This window comes from Coregonus lavaretus, assembly GCF_964263955.1.
Source record: "Coregonus lavaretus genome assembly, contig: HAP1_SCAFFOLD_154, whole genome shotgun sequence".
Taxonomy (NCBI): Eukaryota; Metazoa; Chordata; class Actinopteri; order Salmoniformes; family Salmonidae; genus Coregonus; species Coregonus lavaretus.
In genome coordinates, this window is record NW_028160661.1 from 329,101 (window position 1) to 356,309 (window position 27,209).

The 27,209-nt window shown below is 47.9% G+C and overlaps 1 protein-coding gene across 1 annotated transcript in view; it reads left to right on the forward strand.

Moving 5' to 3' along the window:
* LOC311121588 (kelch domain-containing protein 3-like) overlaps positions 1 to 27,209 on the forward strand; it is a 119,106-nt gene that overhangs the window by 39,996 nt on the left and 51,901 nt on the right. The window contains exons 6-8 of the mRNA XM_084196048.1: positions 1,145 to 1,358; positions 6,907 to 6,993; positions 16,922 to 17,030. Coding sequence (XP_084052174.1) covers positions 1,145 to 1,358; positions 6,907 to 6,993; positions 16,922 to 17,030 — 410 coding nt within the window. The remainder of the gene's footprint in view (positions 1 to 1,144; positions 1,359 to 6,906; positions 6,994 to 16,921; positions 17,031 to 27,209) is intronic.

Genomic DNA, 27,209 nt, shown 5'->3' on the forward strand with positions numbered 1-27,209 from the left:
AGTGGATAGATGGCAACCTGTAGCCAGTGGATAGATGGCAACCTGTAGCCAGTGGATAGATGGCAACCTGATCTAGCCAGTGGATAGATGGCAACCTGATCTAGCCAGTGGATAGATGGCAACCTGTAGCCAGTGGATAGATGGCAACCTGTAGCCAGTGGATAGATGGCAACCTGTAGCCAGTGGATAGATGGCAACCTGTAGCCAGTGGATAGATGGCAACCTGATCTAGCCAGTGGATAGATGGCAACCTGTAGCCAGTGGATAGATGGCAACCTGTAGCCAGTGGATAGATGGCAACCTGTAGCCGGTGGATAGATGGCAACCTGTAGCCAGTGGATAGATGGCAACCTGATCTAGCCAGTGGATAGATGGCAACCTGTAGCCAGTGGATAGATGGCAACCTGTAGTCAGTGGATAGATGGCAACCTGTAGCCAGTGGATAGATGGCAACCTGTAGCCAGTGGATAGATGGCAACCTGTAGCCAGTGGATAGATGGCAACCTGTAGCCAGTGGATAGATGGCAACCTGTAGCCAGTGGATAGATGGCAACCTGTAGTAGCCATTTATCAACTCCTCCCCTTGTGGGACGATGTTTACGGTAGATGGCCAATAGGGAAAAGGAAACAACGCTTTTTTGACTGGATCATTTCAACCAATCACCACCTCAGAGGTAGTTCTACATAGTAACGGGTTGGCTTTCAATTGAGTGATAGCTAGACTGGCAAATCCACATTTTTGATTATGGCCTCTCTCCCTCTCCCCCCCTCTTCCCTCTCTCCCCCCCCCCTCTTCCCTCTCTCCCCCCCCCCCCCCCCCTCTTCCCTCTCCCCCCCCCCCCCTCTTCCCTCTCCCCCCCCCCCCTCTTCCCTCTCTCCCCCCCCCTCTTCCCTCTCCCCCCCCCCTCTTCCCTCTCCCCCTCCCTCTTCCCTCTCTCCCCTCCCTCTCTCCTCTCTCCCCTTTCTCTCACCTCTCTTCCCCCTCAACCCCCTCAACCACCTCTCTTCCCTCTCAACCCCCTCTCTCTTCCCTCTTCCCTCTCTCCTCTCTCTCAACCCCCTCTCCCCCCCTCTCCTCTTTCTCCCCCCTCTCTCTCCTCTCTCCTCTCTCTTCCCTCTCTCCCCTCTCTCCTCTCCTCTCTAGGGTACTCCAGCTCGTTGGAGGGACTTCCACTCTGCCACCATCATTGGCACTAAGATGTTTGTGTTTGGAGGCAGAGCAGATCGCTTCGGTCCGTTCCACTCTAATAATGAGATCTACTGCAACAAGATCAAGGTGTTTGATACAGAGACCAACAGCTGGCTGAACACTGCTACTACACAGCTCCTACCGGAGGGACGACGTAGCCACTCTGCCTGTAAGAGATAGACACACACACTGTACTGAAACACCTTTTAACTTGTATTATAGTATATCGGCAGACTTGAACACTAAAGCACTTTCAGTTATGAACAGTGGCAATTAAAGGCTCTAATGTCTATGCATTCTTTATATGAACAACAGTAGACTCAGGTCAATGGATTCATTACAGGAAAAACTGTCTTAAGGAACATTTTCCAGCTTTCTTACTTTTATGATGTCATTATGTTCTATTGACTGCAGCGCTCTCCTCCGTGAACTTTCAGTCTCGCTGTCACATGGATCATGGTTATGTGTCTTCAGGACCTCACTGCTCCTGTTGGGGTGTTTAAGTCTTCAGGACCCCACTGCTCCTGTTGGGGTGTTTATGTCTTCAGGACCCCACTGCTCCTGTTGGGGTGTTTATGTCTTCAGGACCCCACTGCTCCTGTTGGGGTGTTTATGTCTTCAGGACCCCACTGCTCCTGTTGGGGTGTTTATGTCTTCAGGACCCCACTGCTCCTGTTGGGGTGTTTATGTCTTCAGGACCCCACTGCTCCTGTTGGGGTGTTTATGTCTTCAGGACCCCACTGCTCCTGTTGGGGTGTTTATGTCTTCAGGACCCCACTGCTCCTGTTGGGGTGTTTATGTGTCTTCAGGACCCCACTGCTCCTGTTGGGGTGTTTATGTCTTCAGGACCCCACTGCTCCTGTTGGGGTGTTTATGTCTTCAGGACCCCACTGCTCCTGTTGGGGTGTTTATGTCTTCAGGACCCCACTGCTCCTGTTGGGGTGTTTATGTGTCTTCAGGACCCCACTGCTCCTGTTGGGGTGTTTATGTCTTCAGGACCCCACTGCTCCTGTTGGGGTGTTTATGTCTTCAGGACCCCACTGCTCCTGTTGGGGTGTTTATGTCTTCAGGACCCCACTGCTCCTGTTGGGGTGTTTATGTCTTCAGGACCCCACTGCTCCTGTTGGGGTGTTTATGTCTTCAGGACCCCACTGCTCCTGTTGGGGTGTTTATGTCTTCAGGACCCCACTGCTCCTGTTGGGGTGTTTATGTCTTCAGGACCCCACTGCTCCTGTTGGGGTGTTTATGTCTTCAGGACCCCACTGCTCCTGTTGGGGTGTTTTTGTGTCTTCAGGACCCCACTGCTCCTGTTGGGGTGTTTATGTCTTCAGGACCCCACTGCTCCTGTTGGGGTGTTTATGTCTTCAGGACCCCACTGCTCCTGTTGGGGTGTTTATGTCTTCAGGACCCCACTGCTCCTGTTGGGGTGTTTATGTCTTCAGGACCCCACTGCTCCTGTTGGGGTGTTTATGTCTTCAGGACCCCACTGCTCCTGTTGGGGTGTTTATGTCTTCAGGACCCCACTGCTCCTGTTGGGGTGTTTATGTCTTCAGGACCCCACTGCTCCTGTTGGGGTGTTTATGTCTTCAGGACCCCACTGCTCCTGTTGGGGTGTTTATGTCTTCAGGACCCCACTGCTCCTGTTGGGGTGTTTATGTCTTCAGGACCCCACTGCTCCTGTTGGGGTGTTTATGTCTTCAGGACCCCACTGCTCCTGTTGGGGTGTTTGTGTCTTCAGGACCCCACTGCTCCTGTTGGGGTGTTTGTGTCTTCATGACCCCACTGCTCCTGTTGGGGTGTTTATGTCTTCAGGACCCCACTGCTCCTGTTGGGGTGTTTATGTCTTCAGGACCCCACTGCTCCTGTTGGGGTGTTTATGTCTTCAGGACCCCACTGCTCCTGTTGGGGTGTTTATGTGTCTTCAGGACCCCACTGCTCCTGTTGGGGTGTTTATGTCTTCAGGACCCCACTGCTCCTGTTGGGGTGTTTATGTCTTCAGGACCCCACTGCTCCTGTTGGGGTGTTTATGTCTTCAGGACCCCACTGCTCCTGTTGGGGTGTTTATGTCTTCAGGACCCCACTGCTCCTGTTGGGGTTTTTATGTCTTCAGGACCCCACTGCTCCTGTTGGGGTGTTTATGTGTCTTCAGGACCCCACTGCTCCTGTTGGGGTGTTTATGTCTTCAGGACCCCACTGCTCCTGTTGGGGTGTTTATGTCTTCAGGACCCCACTGCTCCTGTTGGGGTGTTTATGTCTTCAGGACCCCACTGCTCCTGTTGGGGTGTTTATGTCTTCAGGACCCCACTGCTCCTGTTGGGGTGTTTATGTCTTCAGGACCCCACTGCTCCTGTTGGGGTGTTTATGTCTTCAGGACCCCACTGCTCCTGTTGGGGTGTTTATGTCTTCAGGACCCCACTGCTCCTGTTGGGGTGTTTATGTCTTCAGGACCCCACTGCTCCTGTTGGGGTGTTTATGTCTTCAGGACCCCACTGCTCCTGTTGGGGTGTTTATGTCTTCAGGACCCCACTGCTCCTGTTGGGGTGTTTATGTCTTCAGGACCCCACTGCTCCTGTTGGGGTGTTTATGTCTTCAGGACCCCACTGCTCCTGTTGGGGTGTTTATGTCTTCAGGACCCCACTGCTCCTGTTGGGGTGTTTATGTCTTCAGGACCCCACTGCTCCTGTTGGGGTGTTTGTGTCTTCAGGACCCCACTGCTCCTGTTGGGGTGTTTATGTGTCTTCAGGACCCCACTGCTCCTGTTGGGGTGTTTATGTCTTCAGGACCCCACTGCTCCTGTTGGGGTGTTTATGTGTGTTCAGGACCCCACTGCTCCTGTTGGGGTGTTTATGTCTTCAGGACCCCACTGCTCCTGTTGGGGTGTTTATGTCTTCAGGACCCCACTGCTCCTGTTGGGGTGTTTATGTGTCTTCAGGACCCCACTGCTCCTGTTGGGGTGTTTATGTGTCTTCAGGACCCCACTGCTCCTGTTGGGGTGTTTATGTCTTCAGGACCCCACTGCTCCTGTTGGGGTGTTTATGTCTTCAGGACCCCACTGCTCCTGTTGGGGTGTTTATGTCTTCAGGACCCCACTGCTCCTGTTGGGGTGTTTATGTCTTCAGGACCCCACTGCTCCTGTTGGGGTGTTTATGTCTTCAGGACCCCACTGCTCCTGTTGGGGTGTTTATGTCTTCAGGACCCCACTGCTCCTGTTGGGGTGTTTATGTGTCTTCAGGACCCCACTGCTCCTGTTGGGGTGTTTATGTCTCTTCAGGACCCCACTGCTCCTGTTGGGGTGTTTATGTCTTCAGGACCCCACTGCTCCTGTTGGGGTGTTTATGTCTTCAGGACCCCACTGCTCCTGTTGGGGTGTTTATGTCTTCAGGACCCCACTGCTCCTGTTGGGGTGTTTATGTCTTCAGGACCCCACTGCTCCTGTTGGGGTGTTTATGTCTTCAGGACCCCACTGCTCCTGTTGGGGTGTTTATGTCTTCAGGACCCCACTGCTCCTGTTGGGGTGTTTATGTCTTCAGGACCCCACTGCTCCTGTTGGGGTGTTTATGTCTTCAGGACCCCACTGCTCCTGTTGGGGTGTTTATGTCTTCAGGACCCCACTGCTCCTGTTGGGGTGTTTATGTGTCTTCAGGACCCCACTGCTCCTGTTGGGGTGTTTATGTCTTCAGGACCCCACTGCTCCTGTTGGGGTGTTTATGTCTTCAGGACCCCACTGCTCCTGTTGGGGTGTTTATGTCTTCAGGACCCCACTGCTCCTGTTGGGGTGTTTATGTCTTCAGGACCCCACTGCTCCTGTTGGGGTGTTTATGTCTTCAGGACCCCACTGCTCCTGTTGGGGTGTTTGTGTCTTCAGGACCCCACTGCTCCTGTTGGGGTGTTTATGTGTCTTCAGGACCCCACTGCTCCTGTTGGGGTGTTTATGTCTTCAGGACCCCACTGCTCCTGTTGGGGTGTTTATGTGTCTTCAGGACCCCACTGCTCCTGTTGGGGTGTTTATGTCTTCAGGACCCTACTGCTCCTGTTGGGGTGTTTATGTCTTCAGGACCCCACTGCTCCTGTTGGGGTGTTTATGTGTCTTCAGGACCCCACTGCTCCTGTTGGGGTGTTTATGTCTTCAGGACCCCACTGCTCCTGTTGGGGTGTTTATGTCTTCAGGACCCCACTGCTCCTGTTGGGGTGTTTATGTCTTCAGGACCCCACTGCTCCTGTTGGGGTGTTTATGTCTTCAGGACCCCACTGCTCCTGTTGGGGTGTTTATGTCTTCAGGACCCCACTGCTCCTGTTGGGGTGTTTATGTCTTCAGGACCCCACTGCTCCTGTTGGGGTGTTTATGTCTTCAGGACCTCACTGCTCCTGTTGGGGTGTTTATGTCTTCAGGACCCCACTGCTCCTGTTGGGGTGTTTATGTGTCTTCAGGACCCCACTGCTCCTGTTGGGGTGTTTATGTGTCTTCAGGACCCCACTGCTCCTGTTGGGGTGTTTATGTCTTCAGGACCCCACTGCTCCTGTTGGGGTGTTTATGTCTTCAGGACCCCACTGCTCCTGTTGGGGTGTTTATGTCTTCAGGACCCCACTGCTCCTGTTGGGGTGTTTATGTCTTCAGGACCCCACTGCTCCTGTTGGGGTGTTTATGTCTTCAGGACCCCACTGCTCCTGTTGGGGTGTTTATGTGTCTTCAGGACCCCACTGCTCCTGTTGGGGTGTTTATGTCTTCAGGACCCCACTGCTCCTGTTGGGGTGTTTATGTCTTCAGGACCCCACTGCTCCTGTTGGGGTGTTTATGTCTTCAGGACCCCACTGCTCCTGTTGGGGTGTTTATGTCTTCAGGACCCCACTGCTCCTGTTGGGGTGTTTATGTCTTCAGGACCCCACTGCTCCTGTTGGGGTGTTTATGTGTCTTCAGGACCCCACTGCTCCTGTTGGGGTGTTTATGTGTCTTCAGGACCCCACTGCTCCTGTTGGGGTGTTTATGTCTTCAGGACCCCACTGCTCCTGTTGGGGTGTTTATGTCTTCAGGACCCCACTGCTCCTGTTGGGGTGTTTATGTCTTCAGGACCCCACTGCTCCTGTTGGGGTGTTTATGTCTTCAGGACCCCACTGCTCCTGTTGGGGTGTTTATGTCTTCAGGACCCCACTGCTCCTGTTGGGGTGTTTATGTCTTCAGGACCCCACTGCTCCTGTTGGGGTGTTTATGTCTTCAGGACCCCACTGCTCCTGTTGGGGTGTTTATGTCTTCAGGACCCCACTGCTCCTGTTGGGGTGTTTATGTGTCTTCAGGACCCCACTGCTCCTGTTGGGGTGTTTATGTCTTCAGGACCCCACTGCTCCTGTTGGGGTGTTTATGTGTCTTCAGGACCCCACTGCTCCTGTTGGGGTGTTTATGTCTTCAGGACCCCACTGCTCCTGTTGGGGTGTTTATGTCTTCAGGACCCCACTGCTCCTGTTGGGGTGTTTATGTCTTCAGGACCCCACTGCTCCTGTTGGGGTGTTTATGTGTCTTCAGGACCCCACTGCTCCTGTTGGGGTGTTTATGTGTCTTCAGGACCCCACTGCTCCTGTTGGGGTGTTTATGTGTCTTCAGGACCCCACTGCTCCTGTTGGGGTGTTTATATGTCTTGTTTCTAAAGCGATGAGGGCGGGACTAATGAAGCCACAGGATAGATCTCCTAAATGTTCATGTTCATTTTCCTGTGTCTTTCCTCCAGTTTCCTACAACGGGGAGCTGTATATATTTGGGGGCTATAACGCTCGTCTGGACCGACACTTCAACGACCTCTGGAAGTTCAACCCAGGTGATCAACCGTTCTAAAAAAAAAATACAGTTGAAGTCGGAGGTTTACACACACTTAGGTTGGAGTCATTAAAACTAGTTTTTCAACCACTCCACAAATTAATTTTTAACAAACTATAGTTTTGGCAAGTCGGTTAGGACATCTACTTTGTGCATGACAAGTAATTTTTCCAACAATTGTTTACAGACAGATTATTTCACTTATAATTCACTGTATCACAATTTCAGTGGGTCAGAAGTTTACATACACTAAGTTGACTGGGCCTTTAAACAGCTTGGAAAATTCCAGAAAATGATGCCATGGCTTTAGAAGCTTCTGATAGGCTAATTGACATTTGAGTCAATTGGAGGTGTACCTGTGGATCTATTTCAAGGCCTACCTTCAAACTCAGTGCCTCTTTGCTTGCCATCATTGGAAAATCAAAAGAAATCAGCCAAGACCTCAGAAAAAATATTTTAGACCTCCACAAGTCTGGTTCAACCTTGGGAGCAATTTCCAAATGCCTGAAGGTACCACGTTCATCTGTACAAACAATAGTACGCAAGTATAAACACCATGGGACCACGCAGCCGTCATACCGCTCAGGAAGGAGATGCGTTCAGTCTCCTAGAGATGAACGTACTTTGGTGTGAAAAGTGCAAATCAATCCCAGAACAACAGCAAAGGACCTTGTGAAAATGCTGGAGGAAACAGGTGCAAAAGTATCTACAGTGAGGGAAAAAAGTATTTGATCCCCTGCTGATTTTGTACGTTTGCCCACTGACAAAGAAATTATCAGTCTATAATTTTAATGGTAGGTTTATTTGAACAGTGAGAGACAGAATAACAACAAAAACATCCAGAAAAACGCATGTCAAAAATGTTATAAATTGATTTGCATTTTAATGAGGGAAATAAGTATTTGACCCCCCTCTCAATCAGAAAGATTTCTGGCTCCCAGGTGTCTTTTATACAGGTAACGAGCTGAGATTAGGAGCACACTCTTAAAGGGAGTGCTCCTAATCTCAGCTTGTTACCTGTATAAAAGTCACCTGTCCACAGAAGCAATCAATCAATCAGATTCCAAACTCTCCACCATGGCCAAGACCAAAGAGCTCTCCAAGGATGTCAGGGACAAGATTGTAGACCTACACAAGGCTGGAATGGGCTACAAGACCATCGCCAAGCAGCTTGGTGAGAAGGTGACAACAGTTGGTGCGATTATTCGCAAATGGAAGAAACACAAAATAACTGTCAATCTCCCTCGGCCTGGGGCTCCATGCAAGATCTCACCTCATGGAGTTGCAATGATCATGAGAACGGTGAGGAATCAGCCCAGAACTACACGGGAGGATCTTGTCAATGATCTCAAGGCAGCTGGGACCATAGTCACCAAGAAAACAATTGGTAACACACTACGCCGTGAAGGACTGAAATCCTGCAGTGCCCGCAAGGTCCCCCTGCTCAAGAAAGCACATATACAGGCCCGTCTGAAGTTTGCCAATGAACATCTGAATGATTCAGAGGAGAACTGGGTGAAAGTGTTGTGGTCAGATGAGACCAAAATCGAGCTCTTTGCCATCAACTCAACTCGCCGTGTTTGGAGGAGGCGGAATGCTGCCTATGACCCCAAGAACACCATCCCCACCGTCAAACATGGAGGTGGAAACATTATGCTTTGGGGGTGTTTTTCTTCTAAGGGGACAGGACAATTTCACCGCATCAAAGGGACGATGGACGGCGCCATGTACCGTCAAATTTTGGGTGAGAACCTCCTTCCCTCAGCCAGGGCATAGAAAATGGGTTGTGGATGGGTATTCCGGCATGACAATGGCCCAAAACACACGGCCAAGGCAACAAAGGAGTGGCTCAAAAAGAAGCACATTAAATTCCTGGAGTGGCCTAGCCAGTGTCCAGACCTTAATCCCATAGAACATCTGTGGAGGGAGCTGAAGGTTCTAGTTGCCAAACGTCAGGCTCGAAACCTTAATGACTTGGAAAAGATCTGCAAAGAGCAGTGGGACAAAATCCCTCCTGAGATGTGTGCAAACCTGGTGGCCAACTACAAGAAACGTCTGACCTCTGTGATTGCCAACAAGGGTCTTGCCACCAAGTACTACGTCATGTTTTGCAGAGGGGTCAAATACTTATTTCTGTCATTAAAATGCAAATCAATTTATAACATTTTTGACATGCGTTTTTCTGGATTTTTTTGTTGTTATTCTGTCTCTCACTGTTCAAATAAACCTACCATTAAAATTATAGACTGATCATGTCTTTGTCAGTGGGAAAACTTACAAAATCAGCAGGGGATCAAATACTTTTTTCCCTCACTGTATATCCACAGTAAAACGAGTCCTATATCGACATAACCTGAAAGGCCGCTCAGCAAGGAAGAAGCCACTGCTCCAAAACCACCATAAAAAAGCCAGACTATGGTTTGCAACTGCACATGGGGACAAAGAGCGTACTTTTTGGAGAAATGTCCTCTGGTCTGATGAAACAAAAATAGAACTGTTTGCCCAAAATGACCATCGTTATGTTTGGAGGAAAAAGGGGGAGCTTGCAAGCCGAAAACACCAACCCAACTGTGAAGCACAGGGGTGGCATCATCATGCTGTGGGGGTGCTTTGCTGCAGGAGGGACTGGTGCACTTCACAAAATAGTTGGCATCATGAGGAAGGAAAATTATGTGGATATATTGAAGCAACATCTCAAGACATCAGTCAGGAAGTTAAAGCCTGGTCGCAAATGGGTCTTCTAAATGGACAATGACCCCAAGCATACTTCCAAAGTTGTGGCAAAATGGCTTAAGGACAACAAAGTCAAGGTATTGGAGTGGCCGTCACAAAGCCCTGACCTCAATCCTATAGAACATTTGTGGGCAGAACTGAAAAAGCATGTGCGAGCAAGGAGGCCTACAAACCTGACTCAGTTACACCAGCTCTGTCAGGAGGAATGGGCCAAAATTCACCCAACTTATTGTGGGAAGTTTGTGGAAGGCTGAACCGAAACGTTTGACCCAAGTTAAACAATTTAAAGGCAATGCTACCAAATACTAATTGAGTGTATGTTCCACTGGGAATGTGATGAAATAAATAAAAGCTGAAATAAATCACTCTACTATTATTCTGACATTTCACATTCTTAAAATAAAGTGGTGATCCTAACTGACCTAAAACAGGGATTTTTTTACTAGGATTAAATGTAAGGAATTCTGAAAAACTGAAAAACTGAGGTGTATGTTAACGTCCGACTTAAACTGTATATACAATTCTACATCGAGGTTTGGTAGGATACGTACGAGCTAGTGTTGGGTTGGCAGGACAGTCAGGGAGCTAGTGTTGCGTTGGTAGGACAGTCAGGGAGCTAGTGTTGGGGTGGCAGGACAGTCAGGGAGCTAGTGTTGGGGTGGCAGGACAGTCAGGGAGCTAGTGTTGGGTTGGTAGGACAGGCAGGGAGCTAGTGTTGGGTTGGTAGGACAGTCAGGGAGCTAGTGTTGGGTTGGTAGGACAGGCAGGGAGCTAGTGTTGGGTTGGTAGGACATTCAGGGAGGTGGTGTTGGGTTGGTAGGACAGGGATGGAGCTAGTGTTGGGGTGGCAGGACAGGCAGGGAGCTAGTGTTGGGTTGGCAGGACAGTCAGGGAGCTAGTGTTGGGTTGGTAGGACAGGCAGGGAGCTAGTGTTGGGTTGGTAGGACATTCAGGGAGGTGGTGTTGGGTTGGTAGGACAGGGATGGAGCTAGTGTTGGGTTGGTAGGACAGTCAGGGAGGTGGTGTTGGGTTGGTAGGACAGGGATGGAGCTAGTGTTGGGGTGGCAGGACAGTCAGGGAGCTAGTGTTGGGTTGGTAGGACAGGCAGGGAGCTAGTGTTGGGTTGGTAGGACATTCAGGGAGGTGGTGTTGGGTTGGTAGGACAGGGATGGAGCTAGTGTTGGGTTGGTAGGACAGGCAGGGAGATAGTGTTGGGTTGGTAGGACATTCAGGGAGGTGGTGTTGGGTTGGTAGGACAGTCAGGGAGGTTGGGTGGCTAGGACAGGTAGGGAGCTAGTGTTGGGTTGGTAGGACAGGCAGGGAGCTAGTGTTGGGTTGGTAGAACAGTCAGGGAGCTAGTGTTGGGTTGGTAGGACAGTCAGGGAGCTAGTGTTGGGTTGGTAGTACAGTCAGGGACCTAGTGTTGGGTTGGTAGGACAGTCAGGGACCTAGTGTTGGGTTGGCAGGACGCTAGTGCATTGTCGGGCAGAGCATTGTCGGGCAGGGCCTGAACAGGGCAGTGCCTGAACAGGGCAGGGCTGGGCAGTGCCTGAACAGGGCAGGGTAGAGCAGGGCCTGAACGTGACGGGCCTGGGTGGGGCAGGGTAGGGCAGGGCCTGGGTGGGGCGGGGCAGGGCAGGGTAGGGCAGGGCCTGGGTGGGGCAGGGCAGGGCAGGGCCTGGGTGGGGCAGGGCAGGGTAGGGCAGGGCAGGGTAGGGCAGGGCCTGAACGTGACGGGCCTGGGTGTGGCAGGGCAGGGTAGGGCAGGGCCTTAACAGGGCAGGGCAGGGTAGGGCAGGGCCTGAACAGGGCAGGGCAGGGTAGGGCAGGGCCTGAACAGGGCAGGGCAGGGTAGGGCAGGGCCTGAACAGGGCAGGGCAGGGTAGGGCAGGGCCTGAACAGGGCAGGGCAGGGTAGAGCAGGGCCTGAACGTGACGGGCCTGGGTGGGGCAGGGCAGGGTAGGGCAGGGCCTGAATAGGGCAGGGCAGGGTAGAGCAGGGCCTGAACGTGACGGGCCTGGTTGGGGCAGGGCAGGATAGGGCAGGGCCTGAACATCGCGGGCCTGTGCAGGGCAGGGCTCTACTCAGTGTAGTTGAATACAGCAATACTAGCACCCAGGCTGAGCATCATGTTTAGTTTCTGGTTGTGTTGTTAGCTTTGCCGTTGTCATCACAATGTTTACCTTTTAAAGGATGATGAGGAGTATCACAGCTGGTGTTCATCATATTCACGTCCTCATCATATTCACCTCATCAGCATATTCACGTCCTCATCATATTCACGTCCTCATCATATTCACGTCCTCATATTCACCTCATCATATTCACGTCGTCATCATATTCACCTCGTCATCATATTCACCTCCTCATCATATTCATGTCCTCATCATATTCACCTCATCATATTCACCTCCTCATCATATTCACCTCGCATCATATTCACGTCCTCATCATATTCACGTCGTCATCATATTCACCTCATCATATTCACGTCGTCATAATAATAATAATAATATGCCATTTAGCAGACGCTTTTATCCAAAGCGACTTACAGTCATGCGTGCATACATTTTTGTGTATGGGTGGTCCTGGGGATCGAACCCACTACCCTGGCGTTACAAGCGCCGTGCTCTACCAGCTGAGCTACAGAAATATGCAAGAAATATGCAAGAAATATGACACAGAACACCTTCATTAGAATAATAAAGGTCTGGCAAAAGCCAACAAAGGCTACAAATCCACCACATCAGACATTCAGACCAATAAAATGTTTCCAACAATGAAACTCTGCCTATCAAGGGTGCTGGGCAGGGTAAATCAAGAACACCTACAGAGCAGTGACACACACAGGATTGTCTACCGTTCGCCAGCCGAGTGTAATTTGCACTTCTGAGCAGTGTCGGCAGTCAATCTCTTTGTGTTCACACAGCAAAGTCGTCAGCCACAAAGCATTGTTAAAATACTACAAACCAGAAGGTGGCAGTAGCATTGTTTGGCAACGCATGTCTGTGTGTTTTGCTTAGTTTATGGTCTAGATTCCAACGTTAGCTAGCTAGCTGCGCTAATGTTCCTATTTTGTAGAATGCCCTTGTTGATCCTAGCCAGATGGCCACAGTTAGTTAACTACCTAAAATGATGACGAAGAAAACATTTAATTCACTCTTCATAATCCCATACGGCCAGTGCCAGCACATAGCCAAATGTTTAGCATATTCACTAGCTAGCACAAAATAGCTAGCTAGGGATGGACACTACATTAACTTGGCAGCTAACACAGGCAGTTGTTTCATGGAAACTAATCCATTGTGATTTAATTATAATATCAATACTAGCTATAGTGGTTAGCTAGCTTGGAGGAAGTATTTAGCGTTGTGTGCATTGTGTCTGTGCACTTAGCTAGCTACCATCCCATAGCCTACAAGTGTGACTGGCTCATCCGTGGATCCGTCACACCTGTTGGCTCCCCCACATGGGGGTTAGTGCTCTCTGATTGTTTCAAAGTCAAGTTGTTGGCAACTGATGAGCATTGCGATTCTACAAGTAGAAATGGCAGGTCCGTCGCCACCGGGTCGGCACGCAGCTGGTACCGCTTTTGTTCGAGCAAGAGAAGGAACGGCCTCCCACTGTGATAAGTACCTATCGGCAGTCTGATTCTCTGCGTTTCATTATTAATCGTCCTGAAATTTAGGCTCTGTCCAGAAACAACGGCCCAATCCCAAATCGACCCCTATACCACACAGATTATACACTAAGATCTGATTGGATTTGAAAGGTGTAAGTAACATGGCAATAGCTCCACCTTGCCCTCTGATAGGCCAGGGGGAAGTTTCCCCATATTGCTTATACAAATCAAATCCTCTCAGATCTCCACAAGTGCATTGGGCATAGTGGTCAATTTGGGATTGGGCCAACCCCTAGCCCCATATCCCCTAGACCAGGGATACTCAACTCTTACCATATGACAGGGTTTCCCAAACTTGGTCCCCAAGTGGTGCACGTTTTGTTTTTGTTTTAGTCATCATATTCACCTCTTCACGTCGTCATCATATTCACCTCATCATCATATTCACCTCCTCATCATATTCACCTCCTCATCATATTCATGTCGTCATCATATTCACCTCGTCATCATATTCACCTCCTCATCATATTCATGTCCTCATCATATTCACCTCATCATATTCACCTCGTCATCATATTCACGTCCTCATCATATTCACGTCGTCATCATATTCACCTCATCATATTCACGTCGTCATCATATTCACCTCATCATCATATTCACCTCCTCATCATATTCACCTCCTCATCATATTCACCTCCTCATCATATTCACCTCCTCATCATATTCACCTCCTCATCATATTCATGTCCTCATCATATTCACCTCATCATATTCACCTCGTCATCATATTCACCTCCTCATCATATTCACCTCCTCATCATATTCACGTCGTCATCATATTCACCTCGTCATCATATTCACCTCGTCATCATATTCACGTCCTCATCATATTCACCTCCTCATCATATTCACCTCGTCATCATATTCACGTCGTCATCATATTCACCTCATCATATTCACGTCGTCATCATATTCACCTCATCATCATATTCACCTCATCATCATATTCACCTCCTCATCATATTCACCTCCTCATCATATTCACGTCGTCATCATATTCACGTCGTCATCATATTCACCTCATCATATTCACCTCCTCATCATATTCACGTCCTCATCATATTCACGTCCTCATCATATTCACCTCCTCATCATATTCACCTCGTCATCATATTAACGTCCTCATCATATTCACGTCCTCATCATATTCACGTCCTCATCATATTCACATCCTCATCATATTCACGTCCTCATCATATTCACGTCCTCATCATATTCACGTCCTCATCATATTCACCTCCTCATCATATTCACCTCGTCATCATATTAACGTCCTCATCATATTCACCTCATCATATTCACGTCCTCATCATATTCACATCCTCATCATATTCACGTCCTCATCATATTCACGTCCTCATCATATTCACGTCCTCATCATATTCACCTAATCTTGACCCAGTTTATCTCCTCTACTAGCCTGGGTACCAGGGTATGCAGCCAGACAGATGGGCAGGCATACACAGACGGGCAGACAGGCAGGGCAGACAGTATGAAGTTGTGTCCCAAATCATACCCTCTGCCCTATATAGTGCACTGCTTTTGACCAGGGTCTGTAGTGCACTATGAAGGAAATATGGTGTAGGGCGGCATGTAGGTTAGTGGTTAAGAGCGTTGTGCCAGTAACCGAAAGGTCACTGGTTCTAATCCCTGAGCCGACTAGGTGAAAGATCTGTCGATGTGCCCTTGAGCAAGGCACTTAACCCTAATTGCTCCTGTAAGTCGCTCTGGATAAGAGCGTCTGCTAAATTACTAAAATGTAAATGTAAAATGTGCCATTTAGGAAACTGTCACTGAACCATCTATTCCTGCAGTTCTAAATCTGTCCACTAGAGAGCAGCACAACCTCTCTGTTAATGCCTTGATCTATGGCACTGAAAGGCCTGAACAGCTTGTTGCCATAGCGAGTCGGGCTCAGTTCAGGTCCATGGTGATGCCTTATAAGGGATGGTTGAACGCTGAGCAGCCACACAGAGTGGAGCGGGAGAGAGGAAGGACATGCTGTTTCTGATGCACAAAGTTCTATATTAATAATGTCATTTTGACCTCCCGGCTGTTACCTCTCTCTCCTCTCCTCTCGTCCTCTTTGTCTGTTCTAAATATAGGGAGCAGATGAATGAATGGAGAGTTCAGTAGACACTAGGTCAGGTTTATGTAACATTAACTACCTGAGGTTGTCTTCAGCTATATAGGGATACAACACAGCTACCTACCTTTTACCTTGACCTTACATTTCAGCCATTTAGCAGATGCTCTTGGTATTTGGTATTTTTAGGATCCCCATTAGCCCTGAAAAAGCATCAGCTACACTTCTTGAGGTCCACATGAAACATTACATAGCACAGAACATTATTAGTCAAGGACTGAAATACATACATTTAAAACGTCACACACACAGTGTACATATCAGTACATACACACTTCGTTTTATTTTTATTTCACCTTTATTTAACCAGGTAAGCCAGTTGAGAACAAGTTCTCATTTACAACTGCGACCTGGCCAAGATAAAGCAAAGCAGTCTAATGCACAGTACAGTGCAAATTACAATGCAAGATTACAGGCGTAATTAGGGTTAAATGCCTTGCTCAAGGGCACATCGGCAGATTTCCACCTAGATATGCTCGGGATTCAAACCACCAACCTTTTGGTTACTGGCCCAACCACTGAACCGCTAGGCTACCTGCCACCAGAGTAGCATTTTATAAAATCAATACTTTTTTTCTTACAAAATTCAGTTTGACTTTCTAGGTTTCTGTTTTTCAGGTTTTTGCAGGTTTTTGCTCACACTTATAGTAAAACAACAAAATTGGATGTTCTAAGTCCACAACAATATGTCTTGGCTCTCCCCCTGCCGTACTCAGCAGAAAAACCTTGTTAACCCATGGGGCGGCGCACAATTGGCCCAGCGTCGTCTAGGGTAGGGGAGGGAATGGCCGGCAGGGATGTAGATCAGTTGGTAGAGCATGACGTTTGCAACGCCAGGGTTGTGGGTTCGATTCCCACGGGGGGCCAGTATAAAAAATAAATAATAATAATGTATGCACTAACTGTAAGTCGCTCTGGATAAGAGCGTCTGCTAAATGACTTAAATGTAAATGTAAAAAATCCTGGGAAGAACCCTTGTAGGCTACTTTGTAGTTAACATTTACAGTAATTGAGAAGGTTTTTGGGAAAGCCTTTCCATCTACCAGCAGACGATTAAGTTCCATACATTTAGTTGATATCCTACTAAGGTCAATACTGTTTTGAATATTGTTGAATTCCATTTTAATTATAGCTATTTATGCCTTTAACTAGAGCAGATTTCCCCAAAGTCGGTCCTGGGGCCCCACCTGCATGTTTTGGATTTTAGCTCTACACAGTTGATTCAAATAATCAAAGCTGGATGAGTTGGTTATTTGAATCAGCTGTGTAGTGATTGTTTTAAATGCCATGGTATGGTGGATAGACATAATTTTACTCACGTGATTGTGTATATTTGTCTGCTTGTGAATGTTTGGTGTCCTCCAGAGGCGTTCTCATGGAAGAAGGTGGAGCCGCAGGGCAAAGGGCCGTGCCCCAGGAGGAGACAGTGCTGTTGCATGGTGGGAGATCATATCATCCTGTTTGGAGGAACCAGGTAAGAAGGAGTAGTGTTTAGTGCACATCATAGTAGGCTTGGGTGGTTTGTCATACCTTCATACACACCTTGTGCCGTACCGGGATATTTGGTAATACCGGCACTGAACACAAGGAGCGCTGTTTTCAAACCCCACTCATACTCTGTAATTTGAAGGTTAGCAATGCTAACAAGTACATGTAAAACCCCATAGAGAATGCTAACTAAATGCTAACATGTTCTACAGTCTCTGACCTAAACTATTTGCAGGACAGACATCCCAGCTCATAAAGCTGTTACCAAGGAAATTGATTTTGGATGGCTAACTAGCTACAACTGCAGAGCATTTAGCACATTTTAGACGGGTAACTTAATAGTTATAAGATATCTAGCTGGCAAACATTTAGTTGTGAATTCCATCCTGTAACTAGATCAGCTGGAGCATGCTGCTCTGGTCTCTCCTCGCACCATGTGACTGGGGACTACCAGTAAACACCATGTGACTGGGGACTACCGGTAAACACCATGTGACTGGGGACTACCAGTAAACACCATGTGACTGGGGACTACCGGTAAACACCATGTGACTGGGGACTACCAGTAAACACCATGTGACTGGGGACTACCGGTAAACACCATGTGACTGGGGACTACCGGTAAACACCATGTGACTGGGGACTACCGGTAAACACCATGTGACTGGGGACTACCGGTAAACACCATGTGACTGGGGACTACCGGTAAACACCATGTGACTGGGGACTACCGGTAAACACCATGTGACTGGGGACTACCGGTAAACACCATGTGACTGGGGACTACCGGTAAACACCATGTGACTGGGGACTACCGGTAAACACCATGTGACTGGGGACTACCGGTAAACACCATGTGACTGGGGACTACCGGTAAACACCATGTGACTGGGGACTACCGGTAAACACCATGTGACTGGGGACTACCGGTAAACACCATGTGACTGGGGACTACCGGTAAACACCATGTGACTGGGGACTACCGGTAAACACCATGTGACTGGGGACTACCGGTAAACACCATGTGACTGGGGACTACCGGTAAACACCATGTGACTGGGGACTACCGGTAAACACCATGTGACTGGGGACTACCGGTAAACACCATGTGACTGGGGACTACCGGTAAACACCATGTGACTGGGGACTACCGGTAAACACCATGTGACTGGGGACTACCGGTAAACACCATGTGACTGGGGACTACCGGTAAACACCATGTGACTGGGGACTACCGGTAAACACCATGTGACTGGGGACTACCGGTAAACACCATGTGACTGGGGACTACCGGTAAACACCATGTGACTGGGGACTACCGGTAAACACCATGTGACTGGGGACTACCGGTAAACACCATGTGACTGGGGACTACCGGTAAACACCATGTGACTGGGGACTACCGGTAAACACCATGTGACTGGGGACTACCGGTAAACACCATGTGACTGGGGACTACCGGTAAACACCATGTGACTGGGGACTACCGGTAAACACCATGTGACTGGGGACTACCGGTAAACACCATGTGACTGGGGACTACCGGTAAACACCATGTGACTGGGGACTACCGGTAAACACCATGTGACTGGGGACTACCGGTAAACACCATGTGACTGGGGACTACCGGTAAACACCATGTGACTGGGGACTACCGGTAAACACCATGTGACTGGGGACTACCGGTAAACACCATGTGACTGGGGACTACCGGTAAACACCATGTGACTGGGGACTACCGGTAAACACCATGTGACTGGGGACTACCGGTAAACACCATGTGACTGGGGACTACCGGTAAACACCATGTGACTGGGGACTACCGGTAAACACCATGTGACTGGGGACTACCGGTAAACACCATGTGACTGGGGACTACCGGTAAACACCATGTGACTGGGGACTACCGGTAAACACCATGTGACTGGGGACTACCGGTAAACACCATGTGACTGGGGACTACCGGTAAACACCATGTGACTGGGGACTACCGGTAAACACCATGTGACTGGGGACTACCGGTAAACACCATGTGACTGGGGACTACCGGTAAACACCATGTGACTGGGGACTACCGGTAAACACCATGTGACTGGGGACTACCGGTAAACACCATGTGACTGGGGACTACCGGTAAACACCATGTGACTGGGGACTACCGGTAAACACCATGTGACTGGGGACTACCGGTAAACACCATGTGACTGGGGACTACCGGTAAACACCATGTGACTGGGGACTACCGGTAAACACCATGTGACTGGGGACTACCGGTAAACACCATGTGACTGGGGACTACCGGTAAACACCATGTGACTGGGGACTACCGGTAAACACCATGTGACTGGGGACTACCGGTAAACACCATGTGACTGGGGACTACCGGTAAACACCATGTGACTGGGGACTACCGGTAAACACCATGTGACTGGGGACTACCGGTAAACACCATGTGACTGGGGACTACCGGTAAACACCATGTGACTGGGGACTACCGGTAAACACCATGTGACTGGGGACTTACCATGTGACTGGGGACTACCGGTAAACACCATGTGACTGGGGACTACCGGTAAACACCATGTGACTGGGGACTACCGGTAAACACCATGTGACTGGGGACTACCGGTAAACACCATGTGACTGGGGACTACCGGTAAACACCATGTGACTGGGGACTACCGGTAAACACCATGTGACTGGGGACTACCGGTAAACACCATGTGACTGGGGACTACCGGTAAACACCATGTGACTGGGGACTACCGGTAAACACCATGTGACTGGGGACTACCACTAAGCTTCAAAATGAAACATTATGTGACAGGTGAAATGAAGAACACAACCTTCTTTGTCTCATAACGTATTGCACAAGTTGACTTCAGGTATTCACTTAAAAAGTAGCTACAAATATTAAAATAAATAGTTAAACAGCAGAGTCCCAGCCCACCCCAGCCCTGCTCAGCCCACTGAGACAGCCTGATACTGGGGATAACAGCTCATAGTCCCACCCTGCTGATATGTCTTCCAGCCCCCAGCCCTGCTCAGCCCACTGCTGAACCCCACTGAGACAGCCTGATACTGGGGATAACAGCTCATAGTCCCACCCTGCTGATATGTCTTCCAGCCCCCAGCCCTGCTCAGCCCACTGCTGAACCCCACTGAGACAGCCTGATACTGGGGATAACAGCTCATAGTCCCACCCTGCTGATATGTCTTCCAGCCCCCAGCCCTGCTCAGCCCACTGCTGAACCCCACTGAGACAGCCTGATACTGGGGATAACAGCTCATAGTCCCACCCTGCTGATATGTCTTCCAGCCCCCAGCCCTGCTCAGCCCACTGCTGAACCCCACTGAGACAGCCTGATACTGGGGATAACAGCTCATAGTCCCACCCTGCTGATATGTCTTCCAGCCCTGCTCAGCCCACTGCTGAACCCCACTGAGACAGCCTGATACTGGGGATAACAGCTCATAGTCCCACCCTGCTGATATGTCTTCCAGCCCTGCTCAGCCCACTGCTGAACCCCACTGAGACAGCCTGATACTGTGGATAACAGCTCATAGTCCCACCCTGCTGATATGTCTTCCAGCCCTGCTCAGCCCACTGCTGAACCCCACTGAGACAGCCTGATACTGTGGATAACAGCTCATAGTCCCACCCTGCTGATATGTCTTCCAGCCCTGCTCAGCCCACTGCTGAACCCCACTGAGACAGCCTGATACTGTGGATAACAGCTCATAGTCCCACCCTGCTGATATGTCTTCCAGCCCTGCTCAGCCCACTGCTGAACCCCACTGAGACAGCCTGATACTGTGGATAACAGCTCATAGTCCCACCCTGCTGATATGTCTTCCAGCCCTGCTCAGCCCACTGCTGAACCCCACTGAGACAGCCTGATACTGTGGATAACAGCTCATAGTCCCACCCTGCTGATATGTCTTCCAGCCCCCAGCCCTGCTCAGCCCACTGCTGAACCCCACTGAGACAGCCTGATACTGGGGATAACAGCTCATAGTCCCACCCTGCTGATATGTCTTCCAGCCCTGCTCAGCCCACTGCTGAACCCCACTGAGACAGCCTGATACTGTGGATAACAGCTCATAGTCCCACCCTGCTGATATGTCTTCCAGCCCTGCTCAGCCCACTGCTGAACCCCACTGAGACAGCCTGATACTGTGGATAACAGCTCATAGTCCCACCCTGCTGATATGTCTTCCAGCCCTGCTCAGCCCACTGCTGAACCCCACTGAGACAGCCTGATACTGGGGATAACAGCTCATAGTCCCACCCTGCTGATATGTCTTCCAGCCCTGCTCAGCCCACTGCTGAACCCCACTGAGACAGCCTGATACTGGGGATAACAGCTCATAGTCCCACCCTGCTGAAAGGCCCCGGCTGAAGGGTTAAACACTGTTTCTAGTCTAGTATTCCTTCATTAGCTTTCACCTGCAGGAGATAGAATCCTTCATTAGCTTTCACCTGCAGGAGATAGAATCCTTCATTAGCTTTCACCTGCAGGAGATAGAATCCTTCATTAGCTTTCACCTGCAGGAGATAGAATCCTTCATTAGCTTTCACCTGCAGGAGATAGAATCCTTCATTAGCTTTCACCTGCAGGAGATAGAATCCTTCATTAGCTTTCACCTGCAGGAGATATAATCCTTCATTAGCTTTCACCTGCAGGAGATAGAATCCTTCATTAGCTTTCACCTGCAGGAGATAGAAAGGGTTTGATCTAATATTTTTATTAGAATAAATGTGACAGAAATAATGGTCCAAGAAGACCTTGTTTGCTAGAGAACAGTAGATTTACTTTATTGGAATGTTAGTAGTCGTATAATGACTGGTGTTATTAGTCATGTAATGACTGTGGTGTTATTAGTCATGTAATGACTGTGGTGTTATTAGTCATGTAATGACTGTGGTGTTATTAGTCATGTAATGACGGTGGTGTTATTAGTCATGTAATGACGGTGGTGTTATTAGTCATGTAATGATGGTGGTGTTATTAGTCATGTAATGACTGTGGTGTTATTAGTCATGTAATGACTGTGGTGTTATTAGTCATGTAATGACGGTGGTGTTATTAGTCATGTAATGATGGTGGTGTTATTAGTCATGTAATGATGGTGGTGTTATTAGTCATGTAATGACTGTGGTGGTGTTAGTCATGTAATGATGGTGGTGTTGTTAGTCATGTAATGATGGTGGTGTTATTAGTCATGTAATGACGGTGGTGTTATTAGTCATGTAATGACGGTAGTGTTATTAGTCATGTAATGACGGTAGTGTTATTAGTCATGTAATGACGGTAGTGTTATTAGTCATGTAATGACGGTAGTGTTATTAGTCATGTAATGACGGTGGTGTTATTAGTCATGTAATGACGGTGGTGTTATTAGTCATGTAATGACGGTGGTGTTATTAGTCATGTAATGATGGTGGTGTTATTAGTCATGTAATGATGGTGGTGTTATTAGTCATGTAATGATGGTGGTGTTATTAGTCATGTAATGATGGTGGTGTTATTAGTCATGTAATGACGGTGGTGTTATTAGTCATGTAATGACGGTGGTGTTATTAGTCATGTAATGATGGTGGTGTTATTAGTCATGTAATGACTGTGGTGTTATTAGTCATGTAATGACTGTGGTGTTATTAGTCATGTAATGATGTTAGTGTTATTAGTCATGTAATGACGGTGGTGTTATTAGTCATGTAATGATGGTGGTGTTATTAGTCATGTAATGATGGTGGTGTTATTAGTCATGTAATGACGGTGGTGTTATTAGTCATGTAATGATGGTGGTGTTATTAGTCATGTAATGACTGTGGTGGTGTTAGTCATGTAATGACGGTAGTGTTATTAGTCATGTAATGACGGTGGTGTTATTAGTCATGTGATGACGGTAGTGTTATTAGTCATGTGATGACTGTGGTGGTGTTAGTCATGTAATGATGGTAGTGTTATTAGTCATGTAATGATGGTAGTGTTATTAGTCATGTAATGATGGTGGTGTTATTAGTCATGTAATGATGGTAGTGTTATTAGTAATGTAATGACGGTAGTGTTATTAGTCATGTGATGACTGTGGTGGTGTTAGTCATATAATGACTGTGGTGGTGTTAGTCATGTAATGACTGGTGTTGTTAGTCATGTAATGACTGTGGTGTTGTTAGTCATGTAATGACTGTGGTGGTGTTAGTCATGTAATGACGGCGGTGTTGTTAGTCATGTAATGATGGCGGCAATATTAGTCATGTAATGACTGTGGTGGTGTTAGTCATGTAATGATGGCGGTGTTATTATAATGACCTTTGTTGTTATTAGTCATGTAATTGACGGCAGTGTCATTAGTCATGTAATGACTGTGGTGTTGCTTTCTGTTGGACTTCCCCTGGGATTTGGCCAGGAGGATCGTCTTACAGGAGTCATGATTTCCTGTCGGCAGGCAGCAGATAGGGAGGGCCTAGATAGGGGAAACGAGCGTCTTGGTGATAGTCTGTTGTCTGACCAGGGGAGGAAATACAACACCTCTCATCTCAGAGACACAGACAGGTACGCAGACAGACGGGGAGACAAACAGACAGGTAGACAGACAGACAGGCAGGCAGACAGGCAGGCAGACAGGCAGACAGGCAGACAGGCAGGCAGGCAGACAGACAGGCAGGCAGGCAGGCAGGCAGACAGGCAGGCAGACAGGCAGGCAGGCAGACGGGCAGACAGGCAGGCAGGGAGACAGGCAGGCAGACAGGCAGACAGGCAGACAGACAGGCAGGCAGACAGGCAGGCAGACAGGCAGGCAGACAGGCAGGCAGGCAGGCAGACAGACAGGCAGACAGACAGACAGGCAGGCAGGGAGACAGGCAGGCAGACAGACAGGCAGACAGGCAGGCAGACAGACAGGCAGGCAGGGAGACAGACAGGCAGACAGGCAGGCAGGCAGGCAGACAGGCAGGCAGAGCTGCTGATCTGGGTGACATAGAGGGATGACCTGATGATGCAGGATCCCTATATATATACAGCACCAGTCAATAGTTTGGACACACCTACTCATTCAAGGGTTTTTCTTTGTTTTTACTATTTTCTACATTGTATAATAATAGTGAAGACATCAAAACTGTGAAATAACACGTGGAATCATGTTGTAACCAATAAATTGTTAAACCATTCAAATCTATTTTATATTATTCAAATAGCCACCATTTGCCTTGATGACAGCTTTGCACACACTTGGCATTCTCTCAACCAGCTTCACCTGGAATGCTTTTTCAACAGTCTTGAAGGAGTTCCCACATATGCTGAGCACTTGTTGGCTGCTTTTCCTTCACTCTGCAGGCCAACTCATCCCAAACCATCTCAATTGGGTTGAGGTCGGGGGATTGTGGAGGCCAGGTCATCTGATGCAGCACTCCATCACTCTCCTTCTTGGTAAAATAGCCTTTACACAGCCTGGAGGTGTGTTGGGTCATTGTCCTGTTGAAAAACAAATGATAGTTCCACTAACCGCAAACCAGATGGAATGGCGTATCTCTGCAGAATGCTGTGGTAGCCATGCTGGTTAAGTGTGCCTTGAATTCTAAATAAATCACTGACAGTGTCACCAGCAAAGCATCCCCACACCATTACACCTCCTCCCCCATGCTTCACGGTGGGAACCACACATGCGGAGATCACAAAGACACGGCGGTTGGAACCAAAAATATTAAATTTGGACTCATCAGAGCAAAGACAAGATTTCCACCGGTCTAATGTACATTGCTTGTGTTTCTTGGCCCAAGCAAGTCTCTTCTTCTTATTGGTGTCCTTTAGTAGTGGTTTCTTTGCAGCAATTCGACCATGAAGGCCTGAATTGCGCAGTGTCCTCTGAACAGTTGATGTTGAGATGTGTCTGTTACTTGAACTCTGTGAAGCATTTATTTGGGCTGCAATTTCTGATGCTGGTAACTCTAATGAACTTATCCTCTGCAGCAGAGGTAACTCTGGGTCTTCCTTTCCTGTGGCGGTCCTCATGAGAGCCAGGAGCCAGTTTCATCATAGTGCTTGATGGTTTTTGCGACTGCACTTGAAGAAACTTTCAAAGTTCATGAAATGTTCAATATTGACTGACCTTCATGTCTTAAAGTAATGATGGACTGTCGTTTCTCTTTGCTTATTTGAGCTGTTCTTGCCATAATATGGACTTGGTCTTTTACCAAATAGGGCTATCTTCTGTATACCACCCCTACCTTGTCACAACACAACTGATTGGCTCAAACGCATTAAGAAGCAAAAAAATTCCACAAATTAACTTTTAACAAGGCACACCTGTTAATTGAAATGCATTCCAGGTGACTACCTCATGAAGCTGGTTGAGAGAAAGCCAAGAATGTGCAAAGCTGTCAAGGCAAATGGTGGCAACTTTGAAGAATCTCAATTATAAAATATATTTTGATTTGTTTAACACTTTTTGGGTTACTACATGATTCCATATGTGTTATTTCATAGTTTTGATGTCTTCACTATTATTTTACAATGTAGAAAATAGTAAAAATAAAGATAAATCCTTGAATGAGCCTACACATATCCACACACACCTACACATATCCACACACACCTACACATATCCACACACATTTCCAACTCAAACATGTGTAAAGTGCATGATATGTTACCATTAGATATGGTCCTGTAGTATGATATGATATGTTACCATTAGATATGGTCCTGTGGTATGATATGATATGTTACCATTAGATATGGTCCTATAGTATATGATATGATATGTTACCATTAGATATGGTCCTGTAGTATATGATATGTTACCATTAGATATGGTCCTGTAGTATGATATGATATGTTACCATTAGATATGGTCCTATAGTATATGATATGATATGTTACCATTAGATATGGTCCTATAGTATGATTTGATATGTTACCATTAGATATGGTCCTGTAGTATGATATGATATGTTACCATTAGATATGGTCCTGTAATATGATATGATATGTTACCATTAGATATGGTCCTGTAGTATGATTTGATATGTTACCATTAGATATGGTCCTGTAGTATATGATATGTTACCATTATATATGGTCCTGTGGTATGATATGATATGTTACCATTAGATATGGTCCTGTAGTATATGATATGTTACCATTAGATATGGTCCTGTAGTATGATATGATATGTTACCATTAGATATGGTCCTGTAATATGATATGATATGTTACCATTAGATATGGTCCTGTAGTATGATTTGATATGTTACCATTAGATATGGTCCTATAGTATGATTTGATATGTTACCATTAGATATGGTCCTGTAGTATGATATGTTACCATTAGATATGGTCTTGTAGTATATGATATGTTACCATTAGATATGGTCCTGTAGATCTCTTTTGCATTGCTGGTTCCTGGGTGGTTTGGGTGTGATTTGGTTCCAGCTGTCTGTCTGTCTCTCTGTCTGTTTGCCTCCCTGTCTGTCTGTCTATCTCTCTGTCTGTCTGTCTGTCTCTCTGGCTGTCTCTCTGTCTGTCTGTCTCTCTGTCTGTTTGCCTGTCTGTCTGTCTGTCTGTCTGTCTGTCTGTCTGTCTGTCTGTCTGTCTGTCTGTCTGTCTGTCTCTCTGGCTGTCTCTCTGGCTGTCTCTCTGTCTGTTTGCCTCCCTGCCTGTCTGTCTGTCTGTCTGTTTGCCTCCCTGGCTGTTTGCCTCCCTGGCTGTTTGCCTCCCTGGCTGTTTGCCTCCCTGGCTGTTTGCCTCCCTGGCTGTTTGCCTCCCTGGCTGTTTGCCTCCCTGGCTGTCTGTCTGTCTGTCTGTCTGTCTCTGTCTGTCTGTCTGTCTGTCTGTCTGTCTGTCTGTCTGTCTCTCTGGCTGTCTCTCTGTCTGTTTGCCTCCCTGGCTGTCTGACTGTCTGTCTGTCTGTTTGCCTCCCTCCCTGTCTGTCTGTCTGTCTCTCTGTCTGTCTCTCTGTCTGTTTGCCTTCCTGTCTGTCTCTCTGTCTGTTTGCCTCCCTGGCTGTTTGCCTCCCTGGCTGTCTGACTGTCTGTCCGTCTGTCTGTCTGTTTGCATCTCTGGCTGTGTCTGTCTGTCTGTTTGGGTGTTGTTTCCTGATACTGTACAAATGAGAGTCTGATCCCTACAAGACAACGTGGTCACACACAGATGATCCT